At 35.2% G+C, this 25,454-nt stretch overlaps 1 protein-coding gene and 1 non-coding gene across 2 annotated transcripts in view; one reads left to right on the forward strand and one right to left on the reverse strand.

The window, feature by feature from the left end:
• The window catches only part of LOC100368552 (chondroitin sulfate proteoglycan 4-like), an 83,229-nt gene extending 58,793 nt beyond the window's left edge, over positions 1 to 24,436 (forward strand). The window contains exons 2-3 of the mRNA XM_078011009.2: positions 12,277 to 17,046; positions 17,768 to 24,436. Of these exons, the coding sequence (XP_077867135.2) occupies positions 12,277 to 17,046; positions 17,768 to 20,427 (7,430 nt within the window). The 3' untranslated portion in view covers positions 20,428 to 24,436. The remainder of the gene's footprint in view (positions 1 to 12,276; positions 17,047 to 17,767) is intronic.
• On the reverse strand, positions 6,033 to 6,140 carry LOC144356270 (U6 spliceosomal RNA). Its single transcript, XR_013421422.2, has one exon. It is a non-coding gene; the product is annotated as a U6 spliceosomal RNA (small nuclear RNA).
• Positions 24,437 to 25,454: the final 1,018 nt, after the last annotated feature.

Below are 25,454 nucleotides of genomic sequence, written 5' to 3' on the forward strand. Positions count from 1 at the left end.
CTGTTAAATTTCACGCTTACTTTAATGATGTATTTTCTCAGCATATTTACAAAAAAATACATGTATATATAATTAGCTGCGCATGTGTACCAGTCAATTGACTGGTTCTGTTCTAATTGATAATGTACCTGTCCCGGGAAAAATAAATTACGACATATACTGGTAATTTGAAATCAAATTTTAATTTTTGGCTCATCATCTTATAAATTTTATAAATTCTGAAAGCAATTTGCAGCTTAGGACTACCACATTCGGTCAGTTAGCAAAAAACATTTTGTACATTTTAACTTTCACAGCAAAAATCTGCCTGTCTGGGGCAGGTAGACAGGCCTTAATTTCGACCCCTGGTTTATGCAAATGATTGAGTGTATCTATGGTAACAAAAAAGTCATATTTTAATGCACCAATATGCAAAATAAATGCATTTTTTGGTTTATGTGTTTATATACAGGATTATGCTTCTAGAATACAAATAAGATAGATTATTACCCACTGTATTTGTTTTAATGTATATTTCATCTATGTGAAAATGAAAAAGTAGTTCATTACGTGAACTATTCACAACATTCAAGGATTTATGTGTGTATGTAAGTAGTATGATATGCAATGATGATCTCACATGAATTGGAAAAGAATCTCACAAATTTTGAGATGATCCGAAAAGCACACCACATTTTGAAAAGTCCTAAATTCAAATGAGTTCAAATTGACAGTTTTTGTAACAATCCATTCGAATATCGGTGTAGCCAGCTTTGTTTCAAACTAGAGCTGCTCAAAATTTCAAGTCAGGTGTTCACAAAATGGCTACCATTTTACTTATATTATACATCTCAATGTGAGAAAAAAAAACTAAAATCACAGTTTCTATGGAAACAAATCTGACTACCTATCCTTATTTTTTTTCTGAACTCAAACTTAATTATTGCAAACTAATAAATAATATAAAAGTTCAGATTTTGTTAGCTAGAATCCTTCTTAAATGATGTAAATTATGAATTGTGATCTTGCAGTTAGGCAAAACGACAACCGCAATGAACGCTAAAAGTCTCTGACAGCGGTATATGCGGCTGATAAATAAGACGTCACCGCAAAGTGTTGTTTATTAGACTAACTTGTCCTTTTGATCACTATTATGTCAATTCTGGACATAAGCACTGATTTACAGAGTAATTTGTCATAGTTAGATCGGTTAGCGTTGTATGTCAGAAACACGAAAACAGTTTCTCATTAAGTTCTCTTTACTGTTCTTCATTTCTACTTCACGGGACTCTGTTCTCTGTAGCTTAATTCACAGTAATGGTCGACAATGTATTTTTTTCTCTCCATCATGGTATGCTTGCGTTTGCAATCTAATAACGTATCTAAACCATTCTTGGTTTCAAGGTTTCCACAAATATTTATGTTTGAATACCTGAACTGTAGTTACAGCTGTTTTAAGTCATTTCTTGGACACACCGAATTCGTTAATGTATAATGCATTTACCAGACATAAGATTTTTTTTATTTGATGATTTTCCTAAAAAAAAAATACATTTCAACCTGTTACTAATCATTTCTCTGTTTGCCATGACCAAACATAACATTCTGTTTTGTGAATTGATTCAATCGATGTCCTCACACTTTGACCGATTTTGTTTTAATTTGGTACAAAAGAAAGATGTTTTGGTTTTAATGACATTTACTCAACGCCCATTTGTGTCCAAAATGTAAATGACTTGTCGCAATGATTTTTCATTATGTACCTCCTGGACTTCATCTTCATTATCTTTGGCAGGTTATTGGTTTCCATGCCATCTGCATCCACTATTTTTTTTTTTTATTTAATATATTTATTACAAAGCAAAAGGCCATTGGCCCAAAAAGCAAATACACTACTTCTATCACTTTATCTGTTTCTATATCTTCTGCCAATTTCAGCACTTGTTATCGTACTATCCATTATACTCTGTCATCATGTCTCTGCATCACTCTACACATAAAAGTTTATATTCTAACCAATCTTTTCAAAACCAAAACTTAGATGGAGCAACAGGATAATATTTCATTTTCTTAATAGACAAGTTCTCTGATTGCTTTGTTAATGTGCGTGTATGAGTATGAATCCATAGTAGTGGCTAGAGTGGCTGATTTCACAATCGTTTTATAACGGTTGTTCATGAGGTCATTTACTGCAGATTAATTGATTTCTTTGACTGTTTCTCTTTAGACATTGCTCAGAGATGTGCTGTTAAATATCCATGGATACTAAAATGTCACAATTTTATATTCTGTTCTGCTTCGTCAATTTGCATGAGTAATTATTTCTTGTGTTTAATGAATTTTAATATCATGGGTAGGAAATTGATTCAAAAATGCTTGCATCTCCACATGAAACTGCATATTTTTGATGACAATAAGAAAAGTAACTACTTCCTTTTCTTCCAAGTTTGACACTGTTGCCTAGCTATTTTATCAATGTCAGGAAAATGTGATATTCATTGGAAAATTATATAAATATTCACCGATGGGGAGGAGTGGGTTTTTGTTTTTGAGTAAAAGTATCTTGGAATGAGTCTACAATTTCAACAAAGCTAAAAAATCAAGAGCATCATTTAAGCCATAAAATCGTGATTTTTAACTCATCTCTAAAAAGAACCATGGTCTGATATTGTATTTTTGCAAAATTGTCTGAAAAAAATTATCCTTTTTCACATTTTTGTCGTCTTGAAAGAGGTAGGTGACTAAAATTGCCAAGAAAACTATTAAAGAGACTGATATCTAAACTGAGGAGTTGATCAAAGTATACAAATAAATTCACAGAAATGTTCTCCAACAATTCCCCAAACGTTTCCATTCATCGGTGGAGTGCCCTTGCATGCATCTGATCCAATAGCTTCCGAGCCTCACTTTAATTGGACCTGTTGACACAGCTTTTTTAGCGGTCTATAAAAAGCCTTATAAGCGGTGGATCATGATGGATGCCTGCTCTTGTAGATTGCATAACAATGGCTAAAGGTGTTGATATGTGCGTGTGGTGGAATATCAAGATGATTTGAATTACTGAGTCTTGTATAGATCTGTTTATACAGGCATAGGTGTGTGTATGAATAAATATCTGCCTTATACTAATCATTATTATGACAGTAGTTAGAACTCGTTATATCCATTACAATTGATCTGGGCTGTACATACAACTTCATGTTTATGAGTGTGGTAGAGCCTGTTCTGATTCCGCGGTGGGTAGATCCTTGCCTCGCCTCGTCCTGCCTCACCTAGCCTTTCCTCTATATTTCACTGTTATAAAAGTTTAGTCTGCCTAGCACATGGCACATAAGGTTATGAGTGTGGTAGAGCCTGATTTTTAGTCCCCGTTCGGACGGAGTCCGAAAACGGGGACTTATGTTTTGCCCTGTGTGCGTCCGTCCGTGCGTCCGTGCGTCCGTGATCACCTGTATCTCGAACATGCATGGACCGATTATGTTCAAACTTCACTCATACATCACACATTATATGGGACATATGCACATGCATTTTTGTCATGATCCGATTAACGATAGCCGAATAGCGGCCATTTTAAGGCCGAAAATGCATTGAAATCGCACATTTTCACCATTCCGGACCCAGATCTCAGTTATGCATGGACGGATTTCATTCAAATTTGGTACATACATTAAACATAATAGGACCTTGATGCACGTCATTTTTTTTTTCAGATCAAGTTCGAAATGGCCGACTGGCGGCCATTTTGTTTTAAAGAATTCAGTTCTGGATCCGTATCCGAGACATGTCTGGATTGATCAAGTTCAAACTTCACACACACAAGGTACATCATGTCACAAATATGTATGTGCATTTGTTTCATGATCCCATTAACGATAGCCAAATGGCGGCCGCTTTAAGGCCGAAAATGCATTGAAATCGCACATTTTCACCATTCCGAACCCGGATCTCAGTTATGCATGGACGGATTTTGTTCAAATTCGGTACTTACATTAAACATAATAGGACCTTGATGCACGTCATTTTTTTTTTCGGATCAAGTTCGAAATGGCCGACTGGCGGCCATTTTCTTAAAGAATTCAGTTCTGGATCCGTATCCAAGACATGTCTGGATTGATCAAGTTCAAACTTCACACACACATGGTGCATCATGTCACAAATAGATATGTGCATTTGTTTCATGATCCGCTTAGCAATAGCTGAATGATGGCCATTTTAAGGCCGAAAATGCATTAAAATCACGTATTTTCACAATTCCAGAACCGGATCTCAGTCATGCATGCATGGATTTTGTTCAGATTTAGTACAATGTGTTGTACATATGCAGGTGCATTTCGGTCATGATCTGCTTTGAATGTATATGTCACTCAAATATGAACGGAACGGGGACGTGTCATTGACAATGACTTGTTAGAGCCTGATTTCGCAGTGGGTAGATCCTTGCCTCGCCTCGTCCTGCCTCACATAGCCTTTCCTATATATTTAACTGTTATAGTAGTATAGTCTGCCTAGCACATAAGGCTTGAGGAACTGTCAGTCATGTGTTATTTTTGTTGGCTAATATTGAAAAACATTTAAACTGCATAGTGGTATTTTCTGACAGTAAAATTTTCAGTGATAAATTCACCAGAGAGGCAAATCGGAATTTTGTTAGACATTCACTGTTTTGATACAATAAATTGCCACAGTAGTTGTGGTAATAATACATTCCTTCAGCAGAAAAAAATAGTTAACGTCAGCACAGATGGCAATATTTCAGCTTTCAAACTATTTAAATGATAGATATTTAATACCTGGTTTCCCTAATAAAAGTTCAAAGTACAGTAGATCCCATTCTTTGTTTATGTTTTATGTTTATTTACACATATAGGTTTCCAATAAACCATGGTCACTTTCTACAAGTGCCAGTGCTGTACTGCATGGTGTTGTTTTTCATCTAAACTTTGTATAAATTGTATCAAAGTAACATTTTGCAACATTGTATGCACTGAATTAAAACCCAGTGCAAATTTAAAAATAATTTTGTAATATATTATTTCTCTCGTGAACCAGTGATATTTCTGCAACATCAAATAGTTTTTTTTGTTTTATTTCTCATTAACATTAGTATGTCTATGTCTATTTCATACATAATGTATCTACCTATACCCTACATGTATATATTTAGATTGTTGGTTGAAATTTTATTATTTTGTTTCCCAGGTACTGTAATTTCACTGAAAACACTTTTCTTATTAGAGAATTGTATGTATAGTCATAGCGTAAAGATAATAATGAAAAATTCAAGATAAAATTAAAAATGTCAAGTACCTCGCTTAATTTTGAACCAATTGTAATTTTTGACCCGACAATTTATATCCCCCCCCAAACTACTTTGACCTATAACCTCAAGCAATTTAGTTTAAACGTACCCTAATCTACTGTGCATACTCATGAAATATTATCAAACACAATTTAAAAATTTCAGAAATAGGTTTTAGTGATATATAGCAAAGAAGAGAGAAAAAAGGTATTATTCAAGGAAATTGAAAAAATTTCTCCTGACATTAAATAATTTGGTTGAGAACAACGAACAATTTTCCAATTATTACATTGATATATTAGCAATAACGTAGTATATGTAGAGTGCTACAATCTTTAATAGTCGTATCTGTAATAAATCAGTGATGCGGACGCTATACAAAAGTTTGTCGGTTCTAACATCGTTGTTAACTTGTACACTCATTGATAGAATAAATCACAATTTTCGCACATGGGTGAACTAATGTGATGGATAGAGTCTGATGTTCGGTTTCAGAGCCGACTAATTAGTAGAGCTAAAGCCTTTTACCCAATAATAAAAGGTTTTGAAAAAGGTTTACAGAGCACCATTGTAAATCCTTAATAGTGGGAAAAAAGTGTGGCATTTCAAAGGATTTTTACCTTGAAAAAAGAATTTAAATTACTTTTATTTTCACTTAGAATTTATTTTCGCTGAATGAATGAATAATAAAAATAAAATCCCCAAAAAATAATGAATTTTACATTCAACTTAAAAAATAAGTGAAAATTAATTTTTTTTCTTTCGCATCGTGAATTTGCGTGTCATCCTTGTGCAGGGGCGATGCTAATCTTTTCTGCATCATCCAATTTCATAGTGTATGTGCTGCCGAAGCAACCACAAAATAAAGTATTTTTTAGTATGGCTGAGTGAGTTACTTCATGTCACATCTTTTCTTATATACATGCGTACAAGATTAATAAAAAAATCTGCTTTGACAGATGATAAAGTAAAAAAATACTAAAAAAGTACAATAAAAAGATAATAATAAAGTAAAGTAAGGAGGAACACATCACTCAAGAATTGAACATTAGCAACACAGTGCTTGTGATGTAAATTCCTAGCACTCGTACACAAAAATATGAAAACTGTAACAATATGCCACTTTTAGTATTTTGAAGAAATAGTTTAATTTATTATTGAAGTGCCAAAATTGAGGTAAAAAAATTTCGATGAAAAGCAGTGATTTTAACTGAACTAACTATTTGGACAAATGATGAAATAACGAATCTGTTTCAACTACATACATTCAAATCAAACACAAGACGAGGAACAGACATTGCAGAAAACCTCAGACATTTCATCCTTTAATTTTTGATTCATTTACATGTCATTGTCCTATTTTTCAAGATGGCAGTTGGGGCCTAGTGTATTAAACTGTATGAGGGCGCTGTCTGATTGTTTTGCAGGGATATACTGTATGTATGTAAGTTGAATATGTGTAATGATTCTTTTTATATTAACAGATTAAAATGTTAAAAAAACATTCAAAGCCCTTTAACGAAACTGTTTTGTCTACTTTTCCCAATTTCTTCTTGTTATTAAGTGTTTATGCATTTCCATATTTTTGTTTTTCCCTGTATAGTAGTAACCCAGACTCGCTCGTAATTTTCCCATTCTGCAAGTTTTTAGTAAAAAATCAGCATAAAACATCATATAGAATAATGAAAAAATGATTTATTGTTTCGAGAGATGAATTTACGCTTGGGAAAAACACCACATTTTGTACCAGTAAAAATATTGCTGACAGGGTTTTGGTGAAAATTTGTCATAAGAATTTTTCAATTGCAAACATATCTGTATACAGTCTGTCAAATTGTATTGCCTGTGAGTGGACTTATGGTAGGAAATTATTACACGTAGTAAAAATAATATTGCATATTGTCATGGTTACTGTCTGAATGTTTTAAAGTCGGTCTTTGAACATAAAATGTGAATCACATAATTCATTCATATTATTGCGCCATAAATCATTTCTTCGTTGTTCCGTAGTGTTCAGTCTTGGGGGATTGTTGCAAATCAGTAGAAAACAATAATTTTGATTTTAGGTATATGAGAAATTGTCTTGGGGGGTTTAATAAACTGGTAGAAGTTTGAGGTGAATATTTATCGTTCAATTTACTAAATTTTACAGATGGCCAGAAGCAAATATGTGCAGTTTACCGCAAGACTTTAATGAGAAGCTATTAGCTTTTCTTATTAACCCTTTCACCAATTATTTGTTTCAGATCTTTTCAGATTGTGTTACATTTTCTTCCAGTGTTTTACACTGATTTTGATTCTCATGCCATGAGAGTGCATTTTTTTATTAGACTCCATCTTGGATTTTGCAGTGCATTTTGGGACATTTATATTCAAAGCTTTCTACATTGAAAAAAACATAAATTTCTCTAAGTTGCTCTATATCATTATCCTAACTGATATATATTTCCTAAGATGATCGTTTCCGTATTTTTCAGGCACAAAACAGATGTCACTCCTAATAACAAATCTCCATAGTAACAAGCTTATAACGCATGACTATACACGTCACTTTAATCTTGGGCCTCACATGTTTTGCGGAAACCATTGGGGGATTCACGCCTAAAATGAGACCATTTGTTTTCAAACTAGTATTTAGTGTCTGAAGTATTCCCCCCTTGGGATGCACAAAATCACCATGGTGTCGATTCAGTATCTTGTTGTTTGCAAAATTGTCACTTCTTGCACAATATTAACCTTCGTTATTCTGCAGACATCCTGATTTCTATTACGTTTCTCTTGCATGACAATTGTACCAGCAAGATGTGTGGAGACTTAACAGTTTTCTCATCTCAGATATCTTGCTAAAATCTCCTTTCCTTATCCAGAAACTTGCAAACTATCTCCCTATTGGCTATTGACAGTATAACAAAAATGTTGTACTTAATAATACATCTATACGTAGAATTTCCTGTACTTTTTAGCTAACAAATTTATAACATCTGACTGTTCAGTCAGTGAGGAGACACTTTGTTAGGAAGTGTACTTTAACCAATATTTTTTTTTTTTTTTTGCCATTCTATAGCAATATTAACAATAGAGCCACCTGTGACTTGCACTCCGTAGAATTGCCCCTTCAAATTGTAGACAATATTGTCTAAATTGTTTATTCACATGAAACCATTCAGCAAAGGAGAGGAGTAACTGAAGACCAAACCTGTTAGACTAGAAATTTTGGGAGAACAAAATTGTCTTAGTGAATCAATATGATGTAAAAAAATTTTTTATTCTAGAATATGTGAATAAAATATTTGTTAAAAACCAAATCCTCTCTCCCTTGAGAATTCAAGTGGAAAACTCTTACTCTGTCTTTCATTAAATATGTAGTGAGTTATATTTTTTCGATTCTATCAATTGTGAATTTGGTAGCTTTGTTTTAATATGAGGACGAAATTCAAGATTGTCAAAAATTTGTCGCACGAAAATACAGCAATTTATAGTAACCTACCTCTATTGTACACCCTGATTATGTAGCATGCCCCCTAGTGGTGAAAGAGAGAAACAAGCAGCTCTTATTATATATTTTACTGGGATAGTCTTGTGTGTATTTATTAGTACTTGAGTGAGTGATCATATTTTCATGAATACCTTTCTACATGGTTCATTTTGCCTTGACATTGATGTTATATACACATTCAATCACTCTGTGACAATGAACTTGTGTTCAGTTTCTCCCAATGGAGGGAACCAAATGTATTGAGTCAGCATAGCTGATTTCTATGGGAATATATCTTTGAAAGGTTTCCTGAAACTGAAGAATTAAAACAGACATATTATCTTCAACCTTTTCACCACCAGACTTTCTCATTTTTTTCTTATATTATTCAATATTTCTGGAAATAAATCCTAATTTTCGAGCCAAAAGACAAAATTAGAATCAATTTTCAGTTTTTACTCAAAAAATTTGGCTATTTTTGGAACAATCTTCTGAAGGAAAGTGTAGACTATAAACAAGATTATTTTGTGAATTTGTGATGAAAAGAAGGAACTGGTGGTGAAAAGGTTAAAATCTCTCATCAATTATGCAAAATATTTAAGTTTTATTTAATCTTATGGTATTAACATAGTTAAATTCCCATTTAGTATGTTTTGTTGTTGCTGTATGAAAGAATTAAGAATTGACAGAATTAAGAGCAGAAAACGATTTAGAGATTTCATTTATGTATATTTTTGTATCAACAATTTTGGTGCTTTTATTGCATGCTATTAAGTGCACCACAGATAATAATAATGACAGTTCCGAAAATATAGCTGATAACAGAAGTTGACTTTATCGCTGTGCTTAATGTCAGTATGTGGGTCTGAAACGATCAGCGTTCATATGCGACATGTGTGTGTAAAATTTTACAACAAAGGACGTATTGGCAGGTATTTTTTATTGTGATAGTATCAATCAGATGATTCCCGAGACGTATTCTGTCCACAAAATCCATCTACGAACACTGTGGTTTATTTATATTTATTGCATTTTTTAGCGTTTGTTTCAGGATTATTTCCTACTTGCAAAATAATATTGAAGGCCATCAAAATTTGTGAAGGAATATTAAAAATTATTCCCTACAACCGTGACTGGCTATTTGAAACTCAAACGCTACTCAAACGAATTTTTTAACAATGAACCACAAGTGCATGAAATTGGCTTAACTATAAAAAAAAAAATTACATAGTAATTTCCATGGAAACAAAGTTCAGATACCTCGAAAGTTTATAGTTTATCTTTGTAATCTATTTCATGAAAGTTGTTAGACTGCAAAACATCAAGAATCTATTTAGTTAACATAATGCTTAAATACAAAGTACATGTCGTTCTTAATAGATTTATAAACAACCGATTACAGTGACTGTATACCATGCAATTGTGTTGGTAAGATTTGGTCATCTTTATTTTATATGTTTAATATTTAAAAAAAAGAAAAATATTCTAAATCACAGATAACGTCGCTTTAAAATGGCTTGTATGACTGCATGTGCAGTCAATTTTAATTGGCGTATTAGCGAGTCTGCGATTGTGTTTTGACAGAAATCCTGTCTGGTACACAAATTTTCATGAAAACACCTAGAAATGTCAGGTATGACATCAATAATGGATGTTTGAATTCAAATCATCAAAAATTACGAAAACAAAAATTATCAATAGAAAACTATATAGATGAAAACTGATATAAAGCTTAGTAGTTGACATTATTTCAAAGCAGCTAGTGTTGCATTTTGCATCAAAGTCACATGATTCAATATTCCTTGCCAAAAAATATTTTTGCTATGTTCATAAAATATTTGTATGATGCCTTTTTTTACCCCATTCATTTTTGGCTATCCATGAAAGTTTTCAGCAGACAATATATTAGTCTGGCCATGTTAGTTTATAATTATTGAATAAATGAACTAAAATTTTGCCTGGAAAATGTCTGCAGATGAAAGAAGCAGCCGACATACGATGATGATGTCAGAATTACATCATACTTGACAGATGTTACATACAAAATAACCCTGGAGCGTATTACTGCGAAAACGAAGGTGTAAAATGTAGTTATTTTATTCTTGATTACATCAGTAAATTGTGTTATCATTCTCATTACTTCATCATTGAGATGAAAAGACGATATGTGTAATATTCTCTCTCAAAATCATCTCAATCTGTCCCTGAAGACCGTTTTCAGTTTGTCATGGCGCAGTACGCCGTCTGTCCCGATTACTCACACGTTGATGCTTATTAGATTCCATTTTCCAATTTAATAATTGTTTGGTATCCTCCTTAATAAACCCAAAAATAATGTTATTTTTCAAAACTTTTTTGCACCAGTGACTAATTTTTCAAACGGCAGTGAAAACTGCCCTTCTTGGCCCTGTGTATGCCATAATTTTTTCCTCCAAAATTAGGTACAACATTTTTCAGAATATTTTTAAAAATTAATTTTGATTCAAATATAATAATTTAGCATTGCCTACCAGTTTTAATCGATTTTTTTTTAAAAAAAGGAAAAAATTGATGCCGGTTTATATATTAAGTTAAACATTATTTATTGCTTCTAGAATTATATTCATGAATTTTTGAGAAGTCACATTTTTTATATACAGTATAATAACTTGAATTTTTTGTAGTGGAATACAGAACCGTATTAAAAATTCAGTCTATTTTGTAAATGTAACCGGCATGTGAGGGCGCTATTGTGAGGAAGTTTCCTAAATCTAGTACATGTATTACTTCAGCATGTTATACTGATATTTTATGTATAAGTAAATTGCCATTATTTTTCCTGGTAAAATTTGGGTGTATTTTGTATATTTTCATGTATTTTTGTATTGTTTCTTCGTTAATTTTAGACCATTTGGACATGCATTGTAATTCCCCATTGCCTACAGGTCATAAAGGGGAATAAGAGTGTACCAAGATGGCCGCCAAAATTACCGGTAATATGCTAATCTGATCCAAGCAAGTTGCATCATGGCCTTGTGCTTTAGGAAATGAGCTAGTTTATACATTGTTTTGAGAACAAATGACAAATGACAATGTCTAAATGAACCATGAATATGTGCGCTAACAATTTCACTTGTCTGTTGAGTGCGTTTCATTTTCCCATATGGATGCTTTACGGTGAAATGGAAAACATGAAAAAAGGAGAAAAAAATATTAATCCCCTCAATGTTTTTCTAATCGATGGTGATATTAGCATAATGACATGCAAAAGTCAAGAATAGATGGACTCCTGTATATCACATCTGTACATTTGTTTCTGTCTCAAGTTCAATGTAATATTTTCAGCATTGTGTATATTCTCAGTAACACATAAAACTTGTAATTTCTCTCCCATAATGCATTGCACATAAGTCATGCAAAATTTGAAATTTGCCTCAACTTGAGAAAAAATTAGTTTTTCATATGTAATGTATATACTTACACTAAAATATTTAAGGGTGAACATTTCTTTTAAATTTGCTTTTTCTTTTTCTCGTTACAGCATCCTTCTATGGAGCCAGTTACGTAAGCCTTCCGGTGAATGAAGTAAGCAGTGAAACAGAAATTCATCTCCGTTTTCGAACAAGTCGAACGAGGGGTCTACTGCTCCTCGCTGCCGGAGATACTGACTATTGCATAATTGAGCTTCGGTCTGGAAAGGTTCAAGTGTGGATGGACCTTGGTGCCGGAATTATTGGGATTGAGAGCACAAAGGGATTAAAACTGAACGATTTGCAGTGGCATACAGTGGACTTGCACAGAATTAACGAGAATGTTAATTTGACAATTGATGAAGTGCACACAGTCTCTGTTGTAGCATCTGGAGAGTTTTTTGAACTGAACATTGAGGAAGGTGTGTATATTGGGGGTCCTGGAAACCTAAAGAAAGATTATATAGGAGAATCAGAGAAATACTTCCGTGGATGTATCAGTGATGTTACGTTCAATTCAGTAGATTTGTACCAAACTGCAGAGGATTTGATGGAAAACGATTTCTTGAAACAGTACGCTGAGATAGAAGGTGTAACGTGGAACTGTAGTGCAGAGTTCGATGCATCACCCAATGATGCTGTGAGCTTCACTGAAGGATCTTCCTACTTGTCTTATGCAAAGTGGGAAGCGGAAGAAAAAGGATCTTTCTCTTGTTGGTTAAAAACTCACGCCGAGATCGGTCTCCTTTTGTATAGTGGTGGCGAAGGAGAAGACTATGCTGCAGTGGAAATTGTTGAGGGAAAAATTCATATGTTAATAAACAAGGGAATTGGACCAATCAGCTTGCAGTCAGACATAAAGATTAATGATCGCAAGTGGCACTGGATAATGCTACGTATTGAGGAGTCGTTTTTAGAAATCAGCGTTGATCGTAAACCCCAGATTTTGACTTTAGAAGATGGGGAAGGGCAGGTTTTGGAATTGAGCGGACCTCTGTTTGTCGGAGGCGTGTTGCAACGAATTAGAAATATTGCATCACGGTTGGATCTGGCATCCCTGACTGGAGAACAAGATGATGTATCATTCCAAGGTTGTATGCGAGATATTGAAATCAATGGGGTTGGTTTCAGCATACCGGATGCTCGAGCTACTAACCTGATCAAGCCTGGTTGTGTGTGGGAATATCCATGTTCTAGGGAGCCGTGCATTCCTGAAGCTGAATGCCTGGAATCAGGATGGTCTGAATATGAATGTAAATGTAACATAGAAGTTTGTGAAAAACCAATTGAAGACATAGCTATAATTGAGGAGACAAATATTTCTGAGATTACTGAGGAGAAGAAAGACAAGAAGAAAAAGGGAAAAGACAGTGGTAAATCAAAGAAGTTTCTTGTTTTGGGGACACTTGAGGTAGAGGAGGGTGGTGAAGCAGTGATCACTTCAGACCAAATAGAAGTGAATGTTGATTTAGACGAATTAGGACTGAGAGAGTCGCAGGTTGTATTTCGTGTTGTTCGCAAACCCAGGTTTGGAGAACTTATTCATGATGTTTTGAGACGTGATAACAACGATGTCTTCACTCTTCTTGATGTGATTGGAGGAAGGATTATATACAGCCATGATGGAACCGAGAACTTCATTGACCGCATGACGTTCGAAGTTGACATTCTTGGGAATGATGGCGAGTTACCTACAGCCCTGCAAGAGGACAATAACTTTGTACTTAGAATTGAGATTCAAGCCGTTAATGATATTCCTGAATTTATCATGCCGCCAGGGAATCTCTTTCAGCTAGTACTGAACACAAAACGTATGATTTCCACTGATATTCTGAATGCCAATGATCCTGATAATGACGTCGATGAGGTACAGTACTCCACGCTCAGTGACATCTCTGCAATGGGTTACATCGAAAATGTTGATAATCCCGGTCAAAGCATTAATACATTTACCCAGCAGGATATAAACATGGGGAAAATATTTTTTGTTCATGATGGCACCGAGACAAAATCCCGACTTGGCCTGCGTGTGTCAGACCTGGAAGGCCGTAGTGATCCTGTATCACTCAGGATGGAGGCCGTAGAGTTAACGTTGACCGTTTCCCGTAATTCTGGGATCCGAGTTAATCCTAGCTCCACGGTCATTATCAAACCAGAACAATTAAGCGTGGAGACAAACTCGCCAGAACAGGATTTGGCAATCCAGTATGAAGTATTAACGTCCCCAAAGTATGGTGAAATACAGCGAATGTATTCCGACCATTGGCGATCCATTACCGAATTTTCACAGCGGCAGCTTGAAAAAGACAAAATTCGGTTCGCACCCCTGTATGATTCTGAACATCTCAAAGATAGTTTCCAGCTGCAAGCAACATGCATGGATGTGAGCACAGATCCTTTTGAAGTTATGATTGACGTCATCGCTGTCCACATAAAAGTTGCGAATAACACCCCCCTGCTTATGGACATAATCAAAGAGAAGACCCTAACTCAGCAGCACTTAGGGTCGGTAGTTGTAAACGCCGTCCAAAACAATTTTACAATAACATACTCAATAACAAAATTACCCGAACATGGAAACCTAGTGCGACATTCTGTTCGCCATCTAGAACTTCACGACCAATTCACACAGGATGACATAAACAAAGGACATATTGGTTTTCGTATCAAACATCACATTCGCAAACACGTCAATGATACTTTTGAGTTTCATGTTTCAACCACAGGATATCAATCAAGTATTTTCACATTCCATGTGATGTACATTCCTGATAAACTGAGTACGACAGTAGTTAACACTGGGATTGAAGTGAAAGAAGGTACAAATAAGGTTATTTCGTCTGAAGATCTGTCAATTACCCATCCATTAGCTGATGATTTCCGTTACACTGTAATGACCTCCCCGCAACACGGGAGTCTCCGGTTGATAAATCCAGTCACTCAAGAAGTGGTCGAGATGGGGATCACAGCATTCAGTAATAACGACATAGTATCTGGCAGACTAGTGTATCACCATGACAACTCAGAGAGTGTGAAAGATGCTTTCCAATTCACTGCTATGGCAATTAGTAATGAACCTGAACTTGACGATCCTAAAGATACTACGGTTGTAGAAACTTTTAATATTACCGTGCAGTTAGTAAACGACAACAAGCCACATAGAGTGATTGATAAAGTATTCAAGGTGGTGATGAACAGTGAAAAGGCACTGACAGGAAATGATCTGAAGTACGCTGATGGTGACATCGATTTCCCTGATAACCGATTGCAGTACAGTCGGCAGATGATCCCAAATGGACAGTTAGTAAACGTCAATAATGTGTCCTTGCCTGTATACCATTTCACACAAGCGGACTTAGATACAGGAAAGTTGTTATTCAAACACTCTGGTGCACCATTTGGCAGGATGGTCTTTTACGTGTACGATCAAGACAGAGCTAAATACTCATCAGGACTTCTCGTGATTGAAGCATCAGATCCGTATATCAGAGTTGTAGATAACACTGGACTAATCGTTCAGAAAGGTCGTGGGGTCATCATCATGCCAGCTAACTTGACTGTTGAAACAAACCTGAACGCCAGGGATAAAAGCATTGAATTCTACATCACAGAGCCTCCCAAACATGGGATGTTGTCTAAAAAGGGAGAGGACGGAAATGTGGTCAGTTTTAATCTTGAAGCTTTGAAAAATGGTCGCATTCGCTACCAGCATGATGATAGTGACATCTTAGAAGATGGATTTAACTTCACGGTTAAGGTTAAAGATGTCGAAACTACTGGTTATGTATCAATAAGAATCTACTTAAAGAGCCACCAGAGTCCTCCTGATGTTGCACAATTACGACCGCTGGTTGTCAAAGAAGGTAGTGTTGGCACAATCAAGAAGGCAAATTTGCGTGTCGTCCATAAGGACAGTATTCCTAATGATATTGTGTTCCACATAAGAATGCAACCAAAACATGGTTTCCTGCGGCTTTTGACTGCAGAAAGCGTCAGAAAACTTAACATTGATGAAGACATTGAAGGCCTCACAAGTGAGGAGGTTGAGACCACTACAATAATGGAAGATGAAGCAGACTACTTAGCTGACGTGGAAGTGGAAACTGAATTCATAACAACATTCACACAGACGCAGATTGATCAAGGACGAGTGCAGTATGTTGAAATGGAACCTGGACAAGCCGCTGATCGGTTTATCTTTGATGTCACCAACGGCATTCTGACTGTACCTGATCAGGTCTTCAAGATTGACATTATCCCAGATGTCATTCCTTTGCGAGTAAGGAATATTGAAGTTCGTGAGGGGAGCAGCAGAGCGCTAACCGAAAAATACATCAAAGTTACGAGTAAATACATGAAGGATCAGGTGATTAATTTCATCATTACCAGTGAGCCAATGAGAGGTAGAATTGAGAACAGCCGTGCACCTGGCATCCCTCTGATGCAGTTTACTAGCGAAGACGTCCTAGACGAGTTTATTTACTATGTTCATGATGACAGCGACACTTTAACCGATCAGTTCAGTTTTATTGCGAACTCTACTAGCACTAAGAAACTGAGCAGCGTTCATTCAATCAATGTGACTGTATCACCGGTGAACGATGAACCACCAGACATTGTGATCAATAATGGAATGGAAGTGTTTATTGGTGCTGTTACCATAGTTACAACAGAGGATATGAGTGCCGAGGATAAAGATACTGAAGATAGTCAGATTGTGTTTTCTCTACTAACACCTCCAACCAATGGTTTTATGGCCAAGAAACTGAACACCAACAAGGCCATTACCAACTTTACCCAGGATGATATAGTGAATCACAGAATTGTCTTTGTACATAACGGTAATTCATAGTTTTAATAATTCATAATTCATAGCTTTCCTATGTATTTTAACATTTTAAGCACCCAAATCAAAATGTTGAAAAATACAAGTGTTATACCAAAAAAATACTTATGCTCAAAGGGCTTTATCAGATTTTGAAAAAGCCCCCAAAAAAATAAATTTTACAAAGCCTCATATTCAAATTAAAAACGTCATCTTGCTTTGAAGGCATATCTCTTGACATTTTCTGGTTTTTCATGTTAAAATTTTATATTTTTCTTAAACGGGAGAACTAACATGTAATGCAATTACTTGGTTTTTTTTTACGGTTGATCATTCGGTTAGTCACTCAGTTACAGATTGTTTATTCCAAGTACATGATTTCTGCTTTAACTTGAATGTTAATTTTTATGCAAATTAACCAAATTGGGATATTGATTTTGAGAAAACGTATGATAAAAGCCATTAAAATTTACTTGGGTGTTGACTTGAAAGTCATGATTAGGAACTTGAACTGGGAGTTTTTGTAAATGTATGCTTCAAACACCACCATTAAATTATTTTCACGCAATGCAATGCATACCAAACTTTAGTGTTTAGGAAATTGTTCCCATTAATTTCAGAATTATTTCCAAAAATGTAGGAAAAAAGTGAGAATGTACACTTTACACACATCAATATAAAAACAATTAATATTTTTTTTAAATTTTAATTTCTTTTTTGTGTTTTTTATCTTGTAGGTGCTCGAACTGGTGGCTTTCGCTTTCAAGTCAACGATGGACAGCATTCTGCTAAGCGACAGATTTTCAGTATTACTGCTAAACCGCTGGTGTTATCAATTGGTGCCAATTTAGGAATTGATGTTTACCCTGATTCTGTACAGCCAATCACACCTCAGCATCTAAAAATAACTACCAATGAGGAGCCAGAGAAGACTTCAAATAAGAGCATCATATTTAGGGTTGACCTGAAGCCAGAACTTGGTGAACTTGTCAGGATACCACATCCAGATAGCGTGCCCGATACTTATCATGCTTTGCATGAGTTTACGCAGGATGACATCAACAAAGGAAAGGTCGGATACAAACACGAACAGACATCAAGTAAATGGACTGAAAGAGACCGATTTGTCTTTGATGTGTTCCACCCACTCGCACAAAATATCACTGGTCAGTTGTTCCTTATAACGATATCTTATGAAAACATTGGAGGAAGTATACGAAGTCCACTACTTGCAAATACTGGTGTTGAGGTGACGGAAGGGAATGCCGTGATCATCACCAGTAAGCAGTTGGATGCATCAAATCTTTACGCTAAAGTCGATGGACAATCTGACAACTATATTATTGAATACAATATTACAAAACTTCCTACGCATGGTATTCTTGTTGTCAATGGCAACAATGTAACAGAACCATTCATCATCTTCATTCAAGATGATTTGGCTAAGAAGCGTGTCCATTACCTCCATGATCATTCTGATACCCTCCAAGACTCCTTTGGGTTCAATGTTGCTCTTGGGAGGAAAGACTCCTTGTCGACAGACGCAGACAAGATTCAAGCGGCTGATGATGCTTATAGTGATGTTGCTAATCTTGGCGATACTTTCAACATTACGATTGTCCCAGTCAATGACCAATTATTTTCCGTTGTGACATCCGCCCCTGGTATGGATGTGGTGCAAGGATTCAATAAAGTCATCACCAAGAAGCATCTGGAGACGATAGATCCAGATACAGGCCCAGATGGTATTCTGTATGCAATTATTCGTGGTCCTTCCAATGGACGAATTGCATTGACTCGCAATCACAGTGTTGATGTACATGAATTCACACAGGAACAGATCAATAATGGTGATTTGATTTTCATCCACAACGGAGCCAAAGAACATGGTTCTTTTTCGTTCAGCGTCAGCGATGGAGTTCATAAAAAGCAATACAAACTTTTCAAATTGAACATCACACCTCTCTCCCTGATACTGATTAACAATACCGGCGTGGAACTGTTACAAGGTGATTTGTATGCCCCAATCACGCGAAACCAACTCGGTGCAGGAACCAATGGCAACCGAAATGGCATAATGTACAATATCACAAGCCAGCCACGCTTTGGAATGTTACTAGTGAATGAGCAGCCTCAGACAACCTTCTCTCAAATTGACATTGACGAAGAACAATTAGCGTACATACAAACTGATAGATCAGCATCAGAAGACGAGTTCCAGTTTGTTGTCTACAACTCTAAGAACATACTTGCAGCTAACGTATTCAAGGTGACTGCAAAAGCTATTATTAAAAAGTCGCACATCTCGGTACGAGCCGGAAGTAGTTCCACTATAACTGTTGCTGAACTTGATGCTACAGAACTGGCTAACCGAACTCTAAGTAACCCAAATTACAATATTGTTGAATTTCCGCAACATTGTCAGATCCTTAACTCATCAACGTCGCAATCCATCTCGCATTTCAGTCACAATGACATCATCAGCAAAAAGGTCATTATCTCAGCCGACCCTATTGAAATGGGGAATTCTACGAAGCATGTTGCAGACTTACTTGTCCTGTCACTCCATGCAAAGAATGTTCAACCAGCACTGGTTGATGTTCCCATTGTTCTTAAGCCTATAAAAACCAAGAAAACAATGGCTAGTGAAGAAAGCAGTCCAACTACTGGCACAATTGGAGTTCTTCATCCGAACATCGTGTCTGACCTGCATCCTGATCCTGATGATACTGAGGAAGATACTAATGAAATTAACATCATGGCGGATGGTGGCCGAAATCCAACAAAGAACCCAGATGGGTCTGGCAGTGTCGGTAACAACTCTTTGGCCAATAATGAACCAGGTTCTAGTCTGGTTAATCAGGAACCTGTGTCTGGTGGCCAGTTAGCTGTCATAATACCCATTATTGTTCTTCTAGTGTTAGCAACCGTTGTTGTCATTGTCATCATTTGGAGAATGAGACGAAGAGACAAGCCAAAGAACGATGACTCCCCGTACCCCGAACCAGATGAGGGCCCACTCCCTGTAGTTCATCCACAAAGAGTTGCTCTACAGGGGTCTCCGGGGCAGAGCTCAGCCAGTACTGGTTTCTCCAGCATGCCACCGCCTATGCCACCAGCGATTTCTCCAGTTCTCAGTCCTGGAATGCCAGAACGCAGTCCAATGGTACCACAGGTTACGGTTACACCGCTGGGGAAACCAACAGGGATGGAAGACCCAAGGTTTGCTCTCAACTACCCAGCCATGCCAGCTGGTCCATCAGGCCAATCGGTGATCAGTTTAACATCAAGTGGTAGTGGGACAATGGTGTATAATTGGCAGAATACTGATCCAGAGATGCAAGAACATTGTAGATCAACTAATCCGAGTCTGAAGAAAAACCAGTATTGGGTGTAAATGTAATATCAGCAGCAGAGAAAAAGGTCAAAATCTCACTTGACCCGAAGTCTACAGCAATTTTGCTGCCAAAAATTCTGATTTTATCAGCATTATAAAGTTTAAGGATCAACTACGGTATTTATTGGCTATTTCAGAACAATTCAAGTTTTATTTTTTGTTGTTCAGTAATATCAGCAATGGTTTGGGGTGGAAATATCATTTAAAAACTAATGTTGTACAATTTTTTCTTGAAAAAGATGTTTCAGATGTTTTGGCAGAAACAGTGGTAAAATGGTTTGCCCCAAAAATATTTTAATTTAAAAAAAAAATATACTTCAATAAAAGCTCCTGTGAAATTCAACTGTATGAACTTAAGAAAATTACTTTTCATTGTTGCATATTTTATAAATATGCCTTATTTATTACGAGAAAGGTTCTGTGTGAGGAAAATGGTTTGTGTTATTGGAGTAGACCATTATTTCTGTAGGGGTGGGGAAGGTGGGGTACATGCACATTTAGCCACTAACAAACATTGTAGTGAAAATGTTTTCTCTAATTTTCTCTAAATCCATAATTAATTTTAATGTACAGATTGAGTATGATATTTGTTAATTGTTTTAATATTTTGGATATTTGATGAGAACAAAAAAAGTAAGCTAAGAACACAGTTCAAAGTATTTTGTGAAAAGTGCACAATGGTGGAAACAAAAATATATAATATTAATATATATTAAGCCATTATATTTATTTTTTCTGGATTCTAGCTCAGCTACTTTCCCCAATAGCAATAGTGGTCCATCCCAAAGGAAACAAGTGGAATATATACACTCTGGCATCCTTACAGTTTTTCCGTTTGTTTGGCCTTTAAGGTGAAGTACATGAAGTAGCTTTGCACAATTTTTGAGATAATGCTAACATTAACCTACCAACTGCTAGGTTAAATTGAAAAGAAATATAAAGTGTATAGTACCAGTGAAAGTGAATAAGTTGTCATTGTCTATGTTTGTGTAGTACAGGAAATACAATGTCTTCACCCAAGAGCCTCTTTCCGAAATTACCTCAAATGCCTAACAGGCAGGAAGCTGTGAGGGCGCCATACTTATTAAAAGGGTGTGTTGTCTGTGACACCCACACTTCAAACTTGTAACAAACTTTCCAATTCCAAAGAGGCAGTTATGCTTTAATGAAGTCTTGACATTTTTTTTTTTGCGTAATTGTCCCCCTAATGGTGCTAAATAAATATCATGTAAACCAACTCTCCTTTTCAAAAAACAAACAAAAAACTTTTTCTTTTGTGCACTCATTATAATATTTATATTATTAAATTACCCCCCTATGCAAGTGTTTAGAATTCTACGTTGTGAAAATTGTGTGCAATCAGTTTATCTTCATCATGATACATTTCTCCTTTGTACTAATCATGAATCATGTTGGATTGTGTATGGTGCATTGTGGGTGAAACATCTTAAAATTTGCATGTTGCTGTTTCTACTCATTCATAGTGAGTATATTTCACAGATTACGCTGCACAACTCCAGCAAAATTGCCAATCTTGAAATTGTGTGATTTTTTCCCGACAAACAACCACATTTCTTTGCCTGCCAATCATACACGTCCACACAAAAACAATTGACAGTTGTAAAATTTTGAATTTGTAAGAGTGGAAGTAATTTGCAGAATTGCTTCTAAGAACTTGCTTTATGTAAAATGTTTCATATAATAAGGCCTACTGTTTTATGACTAATATTTATTTTAAACTGGATAGAGATATTTTTTATCCCATGATGCTGTTTTGCCAAGTTTTTACGGAACAATGATTTGAGCTGATGTTTTAAATATTAATAATAAAAACTAAATCAAAAAACCGAGCTGTTTTTTTTTTTAATTCAGCTTATATGAAAAGTATTCTTGATTTTAAAGAATCTATCTTTTCCATATGGCGATTTTAAGTCATTATATTTATTTTTAATTTTGTATTTAAAAAAAAAGAAAGAGTATTTATGGCGGCTGACATTAAGTTTTCAATCTTTTTTTTTACTTTTATATGTTGCCATGGTAATTTAACTCTAAAATATGTGGCAGCATTTTCTGAATAACCATGAATATTCCTCATATCTTCTAAATTATTTATCCCTGTCAGTTGCACTACTAAATTTAATGATTTTTCACTCATTACTGAGATGAACTGCCACATTTTTTTACTTATCGGTGAACGAGAACATATTTTACGTTATGTATTACTGAAGATGTATTATAATTTTAAAGGAAAGACATGTCAGTTATTTTCTGATTTCAAGAAATTCTACTTATTTGTTTAAAACCCAAAGTTAATATATATAACTATTCGTAACTATCACTAACTATTTATAACTACTTATTACCAGCTAGTTAAATTCACAATGCCTTAGACAGTTAAAGGGTCATCTGCTGTGTTTGTTGTTGATATTTTTATACAAACTGAACTCTGTGGTACAAAATGAACCTATACATAGGTAATTTGTGAATATCAACTGGCTATAAACATGTAACCAGTGCCTAGACAGCTGGATATGCACATGTAAAAAGCACCTAGGCAGTTAGAAAATTAAATCTCTTTAAGCTACATCTACATGTGTATTTGCATGTTCTGATCATTAATATACACCAAGTGAAATAACATATATTCTTGTGTGTTTGGTAAAAACAGATTATCTGGCTCATTACCAAATTGTTTACAAAATATTACCAGATTATGCAGATTATGTCCCTTTAACTGATAGACTGCTTTGTACTTGAAACCGTATTTTTCATCGTTATCTTATTTATATTATAAGCCTCGGCAGCAATTGGTGATAATTTGTCTTTGAACATTCGAGCTTGTTTATTCTTTTTCGTTTTTTTTTTTAAACAAGATACAATGTAGTTTGATAGTTTGTGTATCATGTATGTATCAATATTTATTAAATGCAACATTTCTTTGGTGCGTGGGTTGGGGGTTGTTTGTTCGCTCTGTGGCTCAGCTGACCCTGTATTGTTGCAGTATTTGATTGATGTATTGATGGCTGCTTTGGTTCAGTGAACAACGAACTCCTCATTTGATGAGTGAATCCAACATGTATGCGTGCGAATTTCATCAATCCTCTCAGTCAAGTTTTCAGTTTGGTTTATAGCGTTGTAATGTACATGTATTTTTGAAAACCATATTAAAAATGACCAAGCAGTAGTACCACCCAAACAACGAAAATTAACTTCTCTTTACATCATCAACGTAAAACGAGCCATTATTTTTAGAGAGGGAAATTCTATATCTATACGGTAATAATTATGTAACTATCGGTATAGATCCAGTACTTTCAGTTCTATACTAAAACTAGTCAAGACAACACTATAAGAGTCTGGTAGCAATTAGCAATGCTTTTCATGTATTTTTTCGATGTCTTTGATCAGCTTTATCGGTGTAATTGTTTCTTGATCAGCTTTACGTTATATAAATTCAAATCATAATACCTTGATTTCTTGTAGATTAGGAAGTTTTTTCATCTTTTAGGAATGATGCAGAAATGAAATCCAAACAAGAGTGTAAAAATATTTACTTGTTTGTTTTGTCGGATATCATTCTGAAAATTGCTAAAAAAAATTGAACTGGATCAAACTGGTTCAGACCAGATTATTTCAATCATGTCATGGTTGCAGCCTCACAGTTGTTGCTCAACATGCATTCAAATTTCATGTTAACAATGTATCTTATGTACGATGTGGTGTACAGTTGCATAGGAACCATATTGAGCATGACTGAAATGCTTCAACAGTTTTCTGAAACATTATAAATCTGGTTCACCAATATTGATTAAAACTTTGTGGATCAAAACTGGAAGAAGCTAGTTTAAATCTTGAAAATCTAATTGAACCAATCAAAATCCAAGAAAGGATTTCCTTCTGCCCGATAGAATCAACATGTTCTTAGCTATGTGTTTCTAGCTTTTATATACAAATGTCTTGTATATCTTTAACACTGTATGTTGCAATAAAAACGATGCCACAAAATTAATTTCTTTGAATGTTTATTTATGTTGAAACAAAGGGAAATTTTATATGCTGCTTAATACTGTAAATCGTTTCAATTCTGTGGGACATTTTTTCGTGCGAGTCAAAGAAAAGGCATTCTAAAGACAGTAGGGTCACAGTCACTATGGCTAAATTTTGTCCTCAAAAACACCTATAAATCATCCAATCCTGAATTTCCCTAGCTGCAAAAACTAAATGGTTTACAGTATATTAAACTACTGTAGAATACTTTATTTTAGCTGGAATTAATTTTCGCTGAAAATACCTTTTGGGCATTTTGTATGGAATTTATTTTCACTGATTTTTGATGAATGGATGTGAAATATAGGGAAAAAAGTATATATTTGCTGGATTATATTTTCACTGAATCATTCCTTCAGTGAAAATAGTGAAAATAAAGTATTCTCCAGTATTCAGTTTAATGAATTAATACTACAGCTAACCAATCGGTATCCCTGTTACAAACATTTTGTGTTTTAGTAAAGCGCTCTCAGATTCCTTGGTGAATACAGTTTAGCTCCTGAAAATTTGTCATTAAAATTAGAAACTAGTGCTCTGCTTGTGAATGTTGCAGGAGCCATCTATTGGCACTGTCGTACCACAGTTTTGCAAACTTTAATTAAACATGCTATGGTGGTGAGGTGATGACTGAATAAATTGACCTTGGCTGAGGAAGATTATTGAAGTTGTTGTACATAAGATTCTTTAGACCCCCACCCCATCCCACCCCCAAATTTCCACTGCTGTTTATCATTTTGTAGTGAGTATAAGCTGAATCTGATTTAACCCACCTGTGTGTGTGTGGGGGGGGGGGGTGAATCACTGCATTTGAACTACAGAATTTTGAATGGCAAGTCAAACATTTTCGCTACCGTAAAATTCGTAATAGAAGCCGCACTTTTATTAGAAGCCGCACCCCGACTTTGCTACAATGTATCAAGTCAAAAATTACAACAATTGAAACTTGCAAAACCCTGTAATAGAAGCCGCATTGGCTTTTT

Source organism: Saccoglossus kowalevskii, chromosome 13 (assembly GCF_978046115.1).
Source record: "Saccoglossus kowalevskii chromosome 13, keSacKowa6.1, whole genome shotgun sequence".
Taxonomy (NCBI): domain Eukaryota; kingdom Metazoa; phylum Hemichordata; class Enteropneusta; family Harrimaniidae; genus Saccoglossus; species Saccoglossus kowalevskii.